Consider the following 15,522-nt stretch of genomic DNA (forward strand, 5'->3'; position numbering starts at 1 on the left):
TTTCCCGCTGCATTTCCCGCATTTAGAGCTTTCCCCGAGTAACACACATGTTATAATTGTGTATTATCAACTTAAATATGACTAGTTTTGGTCATATATCAGTTAATAATACACAATAATAACATGTGTGTTGCTGGGGTCAATGACACTCATGATTTAGAAAATTCGTGCACCCAACAGAGGCTACTTGATGAGATTCACGTTTTTGAACTACTGTACTGGGAGAGCCACGTGCAATTGAATGATTTGATTACTATGGTACGCTCAAGTCAATAACAGAATAATCATACGCCGTGGTCTTCCACGGGGTCGCTGAGCTTCACCTGATTAATGCAACTTTTTCTTCCGGCATTCGCACTAAATGACCAGCTCACTGAAGTTTGCCTATTTTATTCGCTCAATAGTTCTCGCTCCTGTTCTCAAATAAATGTGCTAAGAGAGCCAAGAATAAGCGTTTTATACATGGAAAATTAACAGTGATGTTTCTTTTAGGCATGCTTGTATTCATCAATGCTCTTTCTGCATTATGATTGAAAATTGATTTGGTTTTCGAAACACTTTTCAGTGTTGTACAATAAAGGATCGCGAGGTTTTTGGCGAAGTTATTAATGAAATAATGAATCTATGAAGTCAGATAAGCCTTTATCAAGCAACAGTGTAGATGTCGTTTCCCTTTGCAAGATGCGGGTCCCTAAGCTGGTTACGTAATCCGTAAAAGGAGATCTTCGCAGCCAGAACATGTGTTTTTACTTCAAGGGAAACATTATTATCATACGTCACAAGTGTTATATGGATCTTCAACAAATTCATCCACATCTCAATCAAGCACTGCTTCAGCACCAACACATCTTAACCTGCTTCTTTCTCTACATGCAACCATATACGTTTGGGTAGAAAAAAATGGCATTACAAGCTTATCCTAGTTGTCCATCTTTAAAATAGTGAAATCCTTCTTTACTGAATTGCGATCTATTCCAATAAAGTCATGGTCTGCAAAATCAAGGAGTATATGCGATAAAACGCAATATTGAACAGCAAATTCAGAAACTCATCTCTTTTTATTCCATGTAATTATACAAAAAACATAAGCTCCTCGTCTATAATTCTTAAACTTGATTGTATTTGTCAGCTTAATCAGCTTTTATCTTATTAGTAAGTCTTTGCTATTACCTGCAACATCTATTCTTTGTTACTGGGTCGAACGCGACTTAGTAGTCAATAAACAGATTGACGATGAATCCCGAAAAAAATAAAATGAAGGGAAGGGTTGCAGGTATACAGAGTGGAAGTCCTAGTGATGTTGATACTTAAGTAGTAATTATTGGGGATTTGTTTGAAGTTGTTAAAGACTTTGTTAATCGTCGAACACTTGCAACATATGGTCGGTGTTCAGACAGAACTGACTTGATGACATTTTGGCTTTGCATAGATAAGTCAAGGACTCCATCAATTACAGTATTTCAAATTCTATTTTGAAACAGATGTTTCTTCAAATAGATAAGTTCCCTTCTGACAGCAAATAATGCACATATTTTATTATACTTATACCGAATGCTTGGGGTACGTTTTCCTGAAACCATTAAAAACACTTGGTCCAGTCTGTCTAAACACCGACCAAATGACAATCATGTTTTTCGTGTAGTTATAATCCTGTTGTGGCTGAGAATGTTGAACAAAACATTTTTTATCTGAAGTGCCTGAGGGCAATACTCGGTGGAAAACTTGACGTAAACATCAAGAGTAACAATATTTAATAAGAAAAATAAAAACGGCAGCCTTTGGTGGGCTGGTTACTTAGTATGAAATTTGTAAAATAACCTATCAATTGAAAATATTCTGCATTGAATGTTTCACGTTTATTGAACGTGACATCAATTGTATATTGACATTTATTTCATAGATTGCATTCCGTTAAACTAAGCTTACTGGTTTAAGCCATATAAAATATACTTAAGCCACTCTGGTAAGTTAAGCCAGTTGCAAATATTTCTAATTGCAAAAACGGTACAAATTTTATACAAGTTGAGAACAGTTTGGCCAACTTTTTGAGTGTTTTTGTAGGTTTTTTTCAGTGCTATAGCAAAATTTAATTATGGATTATATTGAATTTTTAAGTAAAAAACTTCAAATCAAGATATCTCGAGATTCCTCCTAGGGATTTTTTTAAAAATTGGCCCAGAGGTGCAAAATGACCTCAGGAATCGAGCCCTGTGCTAAGATTTTTTGGACAATTTTTTTACATAATAACGGTCTGTCGGGGCACCGTGACGTGATTTTCGCGAAAAGTCAAGCCTACTACTATTACCATTCCCAGCACTGATCATGTCTACTGCAAATCGCTGCAGTTGATAAAGGGCATGTCCATAGGCTGCTTCCGAAATATCAGATAATAACTGTTCCTATATTATAGGAACAACTCCAGTGACTTTTTTGTCGATTAATGGCTGACTTCTTCATCTTCGCTTAAGCCGTAAGCGAAGTTTATCAATATGATTTAACTAGTTTTAAGTTTAAGCGGTGGTGAATAAACTGCTTATAAGCGAACGTCAAACATGATCAAAAGTTAGAAGTTTCAAAATCGGACCTTTTTTTAAATTGAAGTTTAAATATGATGTAACCGGGAAAATTTGCTAAAGCAGTAGTAAAAATTCACTATATTACTAAAAACCAGATTTTATCAAAAAAATTAGGACCATATTCGCAATTTTCTGAAGTTATTTTCTGCATCCTGATATAGACCAGCATTCCTTGTTTCTTCTATTTTCCTTCATGTTTTTGAACTAGTATATCGAAAGTAAGTTTAAACGTCAATATTTGTTTATGTTTCTCATAAAACTATAAATTAATGATCGTTGGACCATTTTTTCATGTCCGATTGTAGACTAGTTGCACCATTCATCAACTATATTTGCAAAGAAGTGTTTCGAAAAGCATTTCACACTTGAAAAAAGCATATCCGTTCAGTAAGCGAATCATATCTATATTCAAAAGCATATATTAACGAGAAAAGAGAATATTATCAGAATCCAAAGCTAAGAGAGCAGGAAAAATCGCGTATTTTCTTATATTTAAGGAAACAACATCTCACGACTACCAAGAAAAAAAAAGTATTGAAACCGACCAGAGGAACACAGTGAAACAGGAACCGTAGTGTATTTTTTTCTGCAAAGAACGCAATAGCAAAGCCAGTAGTTGGAAAAGGGAACCGTGGGAGCTCATCCGGCCGGAGAATCGATCTCCAGCAGCAAGAAGTATATCGTAAACCACAGGACAATACTGACATGAGACAGAATTTTTACATGATTAGATCCTAATGTTATACAACCGAAGAAACAACCGTAAGAATGATCACGACGCCATCTCTTGGCAGATACTCAAACTGAACATCAAACTCAAAAAAATGCTCCACCATCACACTCAATCCGCAACGTGTTTGTCTAATTGGAAATGGAATGTGAGTTCGTGTGTAGTTAAAATTTACATCGTTTGTGACGAAAGTTTTACAACAGCTGAAAACATGATCATTGCTATACAACTGTAGATCAAAGTGTGTCCCCATATTGAACTGAACGGCAGAGCGACGATTGTAGAAATAGTAACTTTAAGTCAGATATGCTTCAAGGTATCAAGGTATACACTAGCACGCTGTCAGCTTTGTTTCTACTAATTAGTAAACCGTATTCGTTGGGCAAACCGACGACAAACGTTCAAAATCGACTTAAAGTGTAAAAAAAGTGAGTTACTACCGAAAATTGTAAGATAAACGATTTATTGACTAAAAAGTTATATTATTAAGATCATTATTCAGTGAACTCAATCGCCAGTATTCTAAATTATTTATCGGTTTTAAGATAATTGGAAATAAACGGATTTCAGTTAAAAATGAACGTTTTTCTTTTGTTCTGTTCTGTCCCAAATTCAACCCTACTCTTAAAGGACTGGAGGTGAAATTTTATCGATAAGCGTTCCCATGAGAAGTTTTGCAATTTTTAACAAAATAATTCACGCGCAGTGAAATATTACTCTTAAACATACTGGATTGATAAATTGTTCTAATATCTCGTCTTTCACGCTCTCTAACCGCATTTAGTTATATTTAATTTTAGCGTTTCAAGACAAGACAGTGCCATCAAGACTGAATAGTGTTAAACAAAAATGTTGAAGAATCGTTAAGCCATTATGTTGTGAGCAGCAGCATCTAAGTCGATCTTCATTGAATCTGACGAGCTTATTTAGTTCAGTTGTTCCAAATGTTTATGTTGCTTTACACCTGAAACACACTTTAATCCTGAAGCATAAAACCAGCAGCGCCTCTAGAACCAAAGCTTCAAACAGCTTGAATGCGAAACACTGCATCTGTGAACATAAGTAAACCAAATCACTAAGCAACCATTTAGAACTATCTATACAACGGAAATCGGAAATGTATCACTATATGAACTAATATCAGGCTAAATGTAAAAATTGAACTATTTAAATATAAATTGCACGAGTCAAATCGACACCGGATAGGTACTCAATATATTCCATGGATTTTGCGCTCCTAACCGACAGAGAAAAAATGGTACTCACACCAAATAAAAAACCACCGCTTTAATGTAAAACTGTGTTTTATTAACGTAATGCATATACCGAAATATCCATTCTGCATGTAAAATTACCACTTCACTAGTAAAAATAAATAAATGTGATGATGATTGTCTGTGCATTATCGCGGTATTATACATGCATGTTTTAACCCGTATAGGCCTGAGTGAAAGCAAAAATTCTAAAACCTTTACCGCTCAGCGAATTCTTAACGGATTCAAATGATTTTTTGTCAGTATACTGGCACACATTTCTAGTTTCTAGAAGTGGACACAGGAACGCGGAATTATTCCTGTGGCCGGAGTTATTCCGGTGGATTACTGGGTCAGGTCGGGTGAGAAGAGTACTGTGCGTTTGTGCCCCTGGAGATAGGCAAATTTCAAGTCACAGATAATTTCCGGAATCGGATATAATATGGCCACTACATGACGAAATTTAAAGAAAATTGCATCAGTGTAAACCTTTTGAGAAACGATTGAATTGGATAACTATGAGTTTTGCATTTGATTATACCTATAAATGATCATTTTCGGGTCCTATAAATGATCATTTTCGGGTCGGAGACGCCTCAAACTTACGATAAAGAGGCAAATTTTTAACTGAACATCTGTGCCAAGCTTATGGGAACGCATTTTAGTGCACAATTAGGTTTGATTTCTACTTTTCGAGAATTGAAACTGTTAAGTATCCAACAAATCTATAACCGATTCTTTAGGGCATTACGTCCGAATGGCTACATCTGGTATATTTTAAACGGTGCAAAACTCTTCATTCATAATGTTGAATATCAGATCTTGATGGTTTATGCAAGTTAAAATGATTTTGATTGCAAATAAATAAAGGTAACTTAGCATGTCTCTAAAAATATCAATTTTTTACCCGACTTGACCCAGTGACCCACCAGAATAACTCCGGCCACAGGAATATTTCCGAGTTCCTTTGGCTACTTCTAGTTACTAGAAATGTGGGCCAGTGAACTGACAAAATATCATTTGAATCCGTTAAGAATTCGCTGAGCGGTGAGGGTTTCAGTATTTTTGCTTTCACTCAGGCCTATACGGGTTAAAACTGTTTTATTATAATAAAGATTTCTCATGGCTTAAGATTATGAAAATTTTAAACTTATTCTACACATTCAGAACCCATAATACCTACATAATTTTTGAGCGAAACTTGTCATGTATTTAATTTTTCTTTGTATTACACAAAACCCCATTACAAAATATTGAAGCAAACAAATATTTTTATTTTTTTAATCAAAATTTTTAATTTTAGTTATTTTTTTATTATACTTTTTTTTATTGCCAATCATCTCCCACTCATTCTTCTATAAAGGTGAACTATGGTTTTAAAATTTCCTGAACAAAACTATGTTTTTTTTTCTTTATTAGTATCATTCCAAACATTACATTCATTTTTTATATCTAGGTGTTCTGTGTTATTAGACAACACTATCATCCTAATTTGGTAAAACAAATTTAAGATTTTATTAACATTTTGTTAACAACATATTGCTTTTCATTTGCCGTAGCAGTTCCGATTTTTTACAGGTGAGTTGATTTCATCTGCTTATAAGAGATAAGAAACACGTTTTTTATTTACTTAACCTAACCTAACCGTATAATCGTAGCAATAGAAGATTGAAACGATTTTTGCCTGAAATTATTAATTATTTTATTCGACATTTGTCCCAATGTTTTCACATTGGATATTATATGTAACTTATTGGTACTATGCCAGGAGAGGAAGCCTCAGAATCATTTTCAAAATTTTATTTTGAATTCTCTGCAGAGCTTCCTGGTATTACAACAGCTAGTCCATATTGGTACAGCATACAACATGGCTGGCCTGAAAATTTGTTTAAATATCAAAAGCTTGTTCTTAAGACAAAGTTTTGATTTTCTATTAATAAGGGGATAGAGACATTTTACATATTTATTACATTTGGCATTCAACCTCAATGTGATTTTTAAAAGTTAAATTCCTATCTAGCATGAGCCCTAGATACTTAACTTCATCTGACCAATTTATTGGAACCCCTCTCATCGTGACAACATGTCTACTTGAAGATTTCAAATAAAGAGCTTTTGCTTTATGTGGGAATATTATTAGTTGAGTTTTGGAAGCGTTAGGAGAAATCTTTCATTTTTGCAAGTATGAAGAAAAAATATCCAAACTTTTTTGCAATCGACTACAGATGACACGCAGTCTTCGTCCTTTGGCGGAGAGGCCTGTGTAATCCGCTAACAAAGATTTCTGACATCCCTGAGGTAACTCAGGTAAGTCAGATGTGAAAATAATGTATAATATTGGTCCCAAAATGCTGCCTTGGGGAACACCAGCTCTTACAGGAAGTCTTTCAGACCTGGAGTTCTGATAATTAACCTGTAGTGTACGATTTGACAGATAACTTTGAATTATTCTAACAATGTATGTTGGAAAATTAAAGTTTTTTTTTATTTTACAATCAAACCTTCATGTCAAACAATGCTTTTTCTATGTCTAGAAGAGCAAGACCAGTAGAATAGCCTTCAGATTTGTTGGAACGGATCAAATTTGTTACACGTAAAAGTTGATGAGTGGTCGAATGTCAATGGCGGAATCCAAACTGTTCTTTGGCAAAAATTGAATTGTCGTTGATGTGGGCCATCATTTTGTTCAAAATGACCTTTTCAAAAAGTTTACTGATGGAGGAAAGCAAACTGATTGGACGATAGCTAGAAGCTTCTGCAGGGTTTTTGTCTGGTTTTAAAATTGGAACAACTTTGGCATTTTTCCATTTGTCTGAAAAATATGCTAATTGAAAACATTTGTTAAATTTATCAACTAAGAATGATAAGCTACTTTCTGGAAGTTTCTTGATGAGGATGTAGAAAATTCCATCCTCGCCAGGGGCTTTCATGTTTTTGAATTTTTTTAATAATAGTTCTCACTTCTTCCAAATCATTCTCACAGGCATTTTCGAAAACGTTCTCTTGATTGAGAATATTTTCGAAGTCCTGAGTAACTTGATTTTAAATTGGACTAGTAAGTCCTAAATTAAAATTGTGCGCTTTCAAATTACATGGCAAGCATTTGAGCTTTTTCGCAATTAGTTAGTAATAATTTGTTTTCCTCATTCAATGCCGGTATTGGCTTCTGAGGTTTTTTCAAGTTTTTAAATAAATACCAAAAGGGGTCGTCCATAAATGACGTAGCTTTTTAGGGGGGAGGGGGGTCTTCACGAATTCGTGACGATGTGTGACGAGGAGGAGGGAGGGGTCCAAGCTAGTGGACGTAGCATTTTTAATCATTTCGGTAAAAAGAAAGGCGCAGGAAAAAAACATACAATTATTTTTTTGTTCAAACTTTATTTTTGTTTGACTTTTAAACTTGGTTTATAAAATTATGATTCAGCTTCATATGACAAGATTGAAAATAATCTAGGAAATTTTAGATTTTCTTGATAAATGCAATCAAACAGATTTTTTAAAGCTTTTAATAATTATGTAAATATTACATTATAGTCGTGTCTAAATTAATAAATTTATAAATAAACAAAATCAAAGTTAAATAAATTTATTAAAATTCAATGCTTTAACTACTTGAAAAACATTGTTTTCTCATTTGTTAACAAGTCATAAAGTCAGCCGTTTTCAAGAGAATGAAATATGCTCTTTTTGGCAAATATTACATAAAACAAGATATTTATTTCGTGTATTATGCACTCAATGTTGCAGGAGATCTCCACCTAATCAACTTATCGATTTGTTTTGATGTATCAATGCTCTTGATGGAATAGCCTGAATATTAATGAGGACAACAGATTCGAGTATTATCGAAATTGCCCTATCGTTCAATTTAATTGATAATTCGGTAATTTAAAGATTTTTTTTATTATTAAACTGTTTCATTATATGCTGTGTAAGTTTATTTTAGTATGAGGGCCGATAATAAAGTTCAGCTGAAATATTAATAGAGATCAATAAGTTGTATAATAATCGCTCAAATTTTCTAAACAGTCTTAATATTTTAAGTGCAATCATTTCTATATCTGGCCACTGATTGCTAAATGGTTTTGAATTTGGATAATAATGACGAAGATTAATTTAAAATTAATATATTTTGTTGTTCATTTTCATTGAAATCTATTTCCTAACAAAGAATAATTTAAAAAAACAATATTCCAATAACAAACTTTCTGTTCAATAAGCATAAGCATAAGCATAGATGACCGTACAATTCGTAGTTGCTACTCCGTGATTGACCAGAACAATCGAAGTTGCACAGGGAATTAATGAATGGGGCTTGGGATTAGCTTACCATTCTTCAATGTGCACAAATCGAGAGCTCAAATTTAAAAGTCAATAACGACGCCGGCCACGTCCTTACGGTCATCGGGGAAGGGAAGGAATGTAAGTGTGACTACCGTTGTTACTAGAGACCGAGATCACCTCTGCATCTCCACGGTTGTCATGGAGAGGATATTGGGTTAGTGGGATAAGGTAAAGATCTGGGAGTCACCAATGTTTGGTGATGCGATCCATGATATAATCACGCCTAACTGGATTCGCGAAATAATTCGATAATCGCATTAAACGCCGAACAAGTGTTCGTCACTCGCCCACGCAAGAGCAAGCGACGCGATCAATAGATCAAACACTACTAGCGATCCGCGGCGCTTTTTCATTTCTCTGAGCGAACGACGCGCGACAAGTTTGATCCTGCCCCCATCGCCCGCCCCCGCAGGAGCAAGCGTCAAGTTCGAAGGATCAAACACTACTAACGAACCGATCACTTTTTCACCGCTTCACTACCGACGCTCGACATGTTTGATCCTGCCCTCATCACCCGCCCCAGCAGGAGCAAGCATCAAGGTCGAAGGATCAAACACTACTAACGAACCGATCACTTTTTCACCGCTTCACTACCGACGCGCGACATGTTTGATCCTGCCCTCATCACCCGCTCCCGCAGGAGCAAGTGTCAAGGTCGAAGGATCAAACACTACTCAATAACAAACTTTCTGTTCAATATACTAAAAATATATTGTACCCTAACTCAACAGTAAAGAGCTTCATCAATCCAATCAATTTTTTTTTTCTTTTTTTTCACATTTTCTATAGTAAACTTGTTTGTCATTGTGACAACAGCAAAAGTAATACAATTAAGAATATATGAAACTGGACACCAAAATTATGTTTATTTTATTTATATAATGTTTATTTGAAACTGATTTTCCAAATTACTTCTGAGCGCTACTGTATATCAAACTGTTTGATTAGATTATCCTTACATTTTAGTCAGTAATCAATATCAAATTTTGTATTGAACTTCTGAATTCCAATTTTATAAGTCCTAAATCTGTTAATGCTTCTAGATGTGGGATCTTTTATTGAACGGGTTTCTTTTAGAATAACGTTTACGTCACTTTTACTGTAACAGTGTAAACTTTGGAAATAGCATATTTTAGTGATACCATGAATTATTATTCATATAAACTTTCAATGAACAACAAATGTGTCAAATCAATTCAGTGATTGGCTCTTAAAATTTATTTTAATACATGTTTTCCTAGTAGATATTCCCACGATATGTCTGAACCAGGAAAATATGAAAATCGAATGTACATCGGATTTTTCCTCACTAGAGATTAGTATTAGATGTGTGTTTTCATAATCAGAAGGTTTTAAAAGTATTCTATCGGTGAAATTTTGATTTTTTCCACTTTTAAGCTATATTTCATATCAAAATCTATAGAAATCCCGTTTTGTGACCGAAATCTGCCCATACAAAATGTACGGAAGAAAATTCATCGATAGAATATTTTCAAACCTTCCAATTATGAAAATATGAACCGAATATTGATCTTTAGCTAGAGAAAATCCGATGTACATTAGATTTTTATAATCTGGTGGTTCAGAGATAGCGTGCCTCCTTCTTCTGTATGTATAAATGTTGAAAGCGTGATCATCATCCACAAACTACGTATGAAATGTCCTTCTATTTTTTCATTAAAGAATAAAACCATATTTATTGGGGAATCCGCTTCATAAATGGTCGGTGTTCAGACAGACTGAACCAAGTGCTTTTTAATGGTTTCAGAAAAACGTAACTCAGAAATTCGAAATGTAGGAATGGCATCATTCGTTGTACTAATCTAACTTATCTATTTGATGATACATCTGTATCAAAACAGCACCGGGAAAATCAAAATTGATGGGTTTCTTAACGTATCTTTTGAACACCAAAATATCATCTAGTCCGGTCTGTCTGGATTCCGATCAAATATAAACCGTATATAGAAAAAGTGCCATCAAAGCTGCTCTTCTGGACACTTACAACTAGTGACAATGGAAATTCGCGATTTCGTAGAGGCTCAAAATTCAGGAAAATCCACAAAATTCGTTTGATCGTTTTAATTCATATGAAAAACGCAGTGCTTTTCAGTTTATTGCCTATGTAAATTTAATAAATGTAACAATTTTCATATCTTTTATTTTATCTTGGACTTCTTCTGATTGCTTGTTTTGTTTTAAATGTTTGATTGCCACTCTGGTAATAACTTTATTATCTGTAAAAATAATACAAATTACAATTATAAACACACCGCTTAGTTTACATATTTGAAATGTAGTTTCATTGAGAACATGTACTTTAGTGCAAAATTTGAACAAAAGTATGGGAGAAATTTTAGTTTTATCACCTTCATAAAACGTGAAATTTAAAGAATTTTACGGCGAATTTCCATTGTGCCTACTGCCGTCCTATGCATATTTATCTTACAGTCGCTAAGGTTTGCAAAGAACATGGCACAAGAGGGCATAGAAGAACAATATACCGTTTTGACTCATATTCCGAACAGAGACCAACAGAGACTTCAAATGCATCTGATTGGCATAAATTAGCTGATATTTGTGTAAGTTTTCATTTCTTCGCAAAGTCTAACTGTTAGCTGTTGGGTGTACCAATAATAATGTTGATTTTATTAGTTTTAGTATTGTTTTTACTTAAAAGTATGGAACAACATTTTGATTCAAATGCCGAACACTGTGTTCATTCTGTCTCATATTCCGAACACCTTGATTCAAATTCCGAACAGCACGAATAAATCATATTTAAATGAATAATTTGCCAAATAAATTAATCTGAGTTTGTTCTACTGGTCTCAAACTAGAGAATCATCACTACTGCTGCGGTATAAATTATATTGGAGACGTTAAAATTGAATTGCAATTGACTGCCATTTCCTTGTAATATGGTGACATATTTCAGCGAAACATTTCAACCAAATCGCCATACAAAAACCGAGTGTTTGGAATATGAGTCTGTTCGGAATTTGAGACAAAACGGTATTTTACAGAGCCAATTTTCATCCATTTTATTTCAAATTTAGTGAAATATTTTTACAAACAAAATGTTACATATATGTTAAATCAAATTAAAACAATACAAATTTATTTAAAAGTTGCATCCAAGGGCAACAGTTCTGCTGTGTTTCCAAAATTGTAAATAGCTTAAACACAATTTGAAAGTTTAATATTTTCTCTCATTAAAACTCAAGGAAAAAAAACCCTGTTATTATGAGAAATCGAAGTATGAAAAATATTTTAGATTATTGTTATGGAAAATAAAAATGAAAATGACATCAAAATGTCTTGATTTGAAGGGTTTATGTGACAAAAGCATGGTTTTGCAGCATATGAGTATAAAAAATAATTAATTTACCTGAATTTACATTTTATTATTTAGTGTCCCCCCCTCGACACATTTTAACGGAAGGTGACAAAAGAAGATTTTAAGATTTGTTCCGGCCTTACGATAAACATGAAAGTTAGGATCTCTTTTGAGTTTAGATCCAGGTTTCAAATACGTTTCAGTAATAACTGCTATATGCACGCTATTAGCTGTAAGAAAATTAAACAGCTCGTCCTCTTTACCATTCAGAGAACGAGCATTCCAATTTAAAATATTTAAATTATTAAATATCGTATTTCAGTTATTGTACGTATTGTTGACGAATAGATTCTCGTGCACATATTCAACGTGGAAAAATAAATACTCACATATCAGTTTATGGGTAGTTTCCACTTCGTAAGTACTGTTCAAAAGGATAGGACAAGTAATGGCCAAGAAATGCTTCAGCTGTCCGAATTACTTGAGCTGTATTGAGTTGACAAGTAGAGCTTTATTCGTAACATTGGTAACGCCTGCCGTACAAATCAAATGGAGCTGTCACTATTCCGTACGGAAAAATGTGCCGCTCAATTATTCCGCAAGTAAAAGTGACACTTCGCTCATTCTGGATCAGCTGTCAAAAATACTTTGGTAATTAGCAACAAATTGTACTTGACCGCTCTACTTAGGATGTAGATACAAGGCTTTATATGGCACTTTAATAGAAGCACGCACCTTGCATTCAATGTACAAACCAACAGCATGCGTTACATGTGCGTTACTTGTTGGTTTTGTTAGCTACGACGCCATCCAATATATGGCAAACATGGTGGGAGAATATTTTGGTGTGACAAAATTATTTAGGTGTGAGTCTATTAGCGGGCAAAATCCTCAATATAATTTCAAAATGGCAAAATAAAATATTTATTTTATTTTCCAAAACAATCATACAACCCTCAAGGCATTGTTTGATACAAAAGTTTTAATTATGATGCGCTTTGTTAGTTAAATTGAGAGATGTTTCAAAATGTCATCCGGCACTCTGAGTCAGATGCACGGTATTTAGAACAATGGTACTGTGTATTTCTTCCACTAATGGACTGCGAAGTGCGGGTCCTTAAGTGCGAATATGCGAATAAAAATGCGGGTTTGCATCAAATCATGTTGGTGCCTTCAGAGCACTTATTCTTTGGACTGTGAGGAATTACCCCGCTGAAGACACCGACTCGATTTGACGCAATTACGCACTTTTATTAGCATTTCCGCACTTGTAAAAACTTTCACGATAGTCGTCCAGTGGTGAAAGGAATGCGCAATAATTTTAAATTACAAACCATGTAATATACATTTTATATACTTTTTTTTTCGGGGCGCCCGGTTTATTTTCTTTTCGGTGTATCCTTCAGTATAAAACAGTTTTAGTTGCGAGTGCAACAATCCCCGAACATGCACAGTCACAGGGAGTGATTTGACGTTTCACAGTGCGGGATGTTGTCAAACGGCGAAAAGTGACTGTCATTCTCGCATCATTCCGGCCTTTACAGAAGCAGAAATTACAAGCAGTTTTCTGATAACCTCACTGGAATTTATAGTGAGTTTTCTGTGTTTATGGTGTTTAATAGAAGATTGTTTTGCATCTTTGCGTTATTAATTTGCAGGAAATCGGATTAGCATCGTAGGTACACCATGTCAATCTTAGCGTACAACGGCGGCTGTGTGGTGGCGATGAAGGGCAAAAATTGTGTTGCCATTGCCACGGATCATCGCTTCGGTGTCCAAGCCCAGACGATTGCCACAGATTTCGAGAAGGTCTTCGAAATCAATCCCCACATGTACCTCGGACTGGTGGGTCTCCAGACGGACATTCTCACGGTGCACCAGCGGCTACTGTTCCGTAAGAATCTGTACGAAGTCCGAGAGAACCGCGAAATGACACCGGAACGCTTTGCGGCGATGCTGTCCAACTTCCTGTATGAGAAGCGCTTTGGACCGTACTTCATCGAACCGGTCATTGCCGGACTGAACCCGAAAACGTTCGAACCTTTCATCTGCAATATGGATCTGATCGGATGTCCCAACATGCCGAACGATTTCGTAGTGGCCGGAACTTGCGCCGAGCAGCTGTACGGTATGTGCGAAACCCTGTGGAAGCCGGATCTGGAACCGGAGAAGCTGTTCGAAGTCATCTCCCAGGCGCTGGTGAATGCGTTCGATCGGGATGCAATTTCCGGTTGGGGTGCTACGGTCTACATTGTCGAGAAAGAAAAGCTGACCGTGAAGAAACTGAAGACTAGGATGGATTAAGGAAGGGGGAAGAACGTTTATTTCTATGAGGACGGTGGAAGGAGGGAATCGATATTGAATGTTCTTTTTGTATTTCCAGCATTATTCAATAAACTTATTTCAAAATTATGAAACTCGACGCAGGCTACGTTCTTTCTGAACAACAGAAATCGCATTCCATTGCAGAGTCTGCAATGTAGACAGATTATAACAAACGTCTCATTTTACTCGTTTGAAAATGTCCTGCAGGGTGCCGCTGATCCAAAAATATTTACGAACTAGAAAGAAGCGCCACAATGTATACTACCACTTCACATTTTGCTAAATTACTGTTGTAATGCTCACATAACTTGAACTTTAGAAATGAACATAAAACGCCTAAATGTAGTCAGGTTATTAAGCAAATTCAACAAGAATAAACCATAGAAGTAATGAACCATAGAAAAGAATGTCGCTGGCGTCGCAGCAGGCAGTGCTGGAAAAGTTCGCATCACGAAGCAGCTCACGAGTATATACCAACGCATAACAAACATCACAGACTCGGGATCTGGCTAGGTGTGAGTAAGCCCGCACCCATCTGCTCGGGAGAACATGTCAAAAGAAGTAGCAACAAGCTCGCGAGTAACCGAGCAAGGTGTGATTTATTATGGTTTTGACAGACAAATTAATTGTATAACCATCATATCAATAGTAAACTACTAGTTTGTAGTCAAAAGCCCTTGAAAACCATAAATCTCGGAGGGTAAGCAGCTTTTTTCCCAAAAGCACAATATGACTCTGAGCAGCTCCGAACACGTTCGCGAATCACTTTTAGCTTCAGTTACTCGGGAGTCGACAGATGCGAGTAAGCCAGCGCTCTGACGCTCGGGAGCGTTTTGTTTTGTTTTTGTTCCAGTTCAGATGAAGAAGCGTTCGCCACTTTCCATCACTGGCAGCAGGAACATATTTTGCTGGCGGGGCTATAAATGTCAACGCGAAGTATGCAGTTTGACACTA

General features: G+C 35.5%; 1 protein-coding gene across 1 annotated transcript; it reads left to right on the forward strand.

Annotated features, from left to right (window-relative positions):
* The first annotated feature begins 13,685 nt into the window (after positions 1–13,685).
* LOC5567581 (proteasome subunit beta type-3) lies at positions 13,686–14,665 on the forward strand. Its single transcript, XM_001651774.2, has 2 exons — positions 13,686–13,834; positions 13,902–14,665. Exon 2 carries the CDS (start codon positions 13,930–13,932, stop codon positions 14,545–14,547), a length of 618 nt encoding a protein of 205 aa, XP_001651824.1. The 5' UTR covers positions 13,686–13,834; positions 13,902–13,929; the 3' UTR covers positions 14,548–14,665.
* The last annotated feature ends 857 nt before the right edge of the window (positions 14,666–15,522 follow it).

This window comes from Aedes aegypti, chromosome 3, assembly GCF_002204515.2.
Source record: "Aedes aegypti strain LVP_AGWG chromosome 3, AaegL5.0 Primary Assembly, whole genome shotgun sequence".
NCBI lineage: Eukaryota > Metazoa > Arthropoda > Insecta > Diptera > Culicidae > Aedes > Aedes aegypti.

Excerpts from the sequence above, each read along its gene's own strand:
- LOC5567581 (XM_001651774.2), top strand. The coding sequence starts at position 13,930 with ATGTCAATCTTAGCGTACAACGGCGGCTGTGTGGTGGCGATGAAGGGC.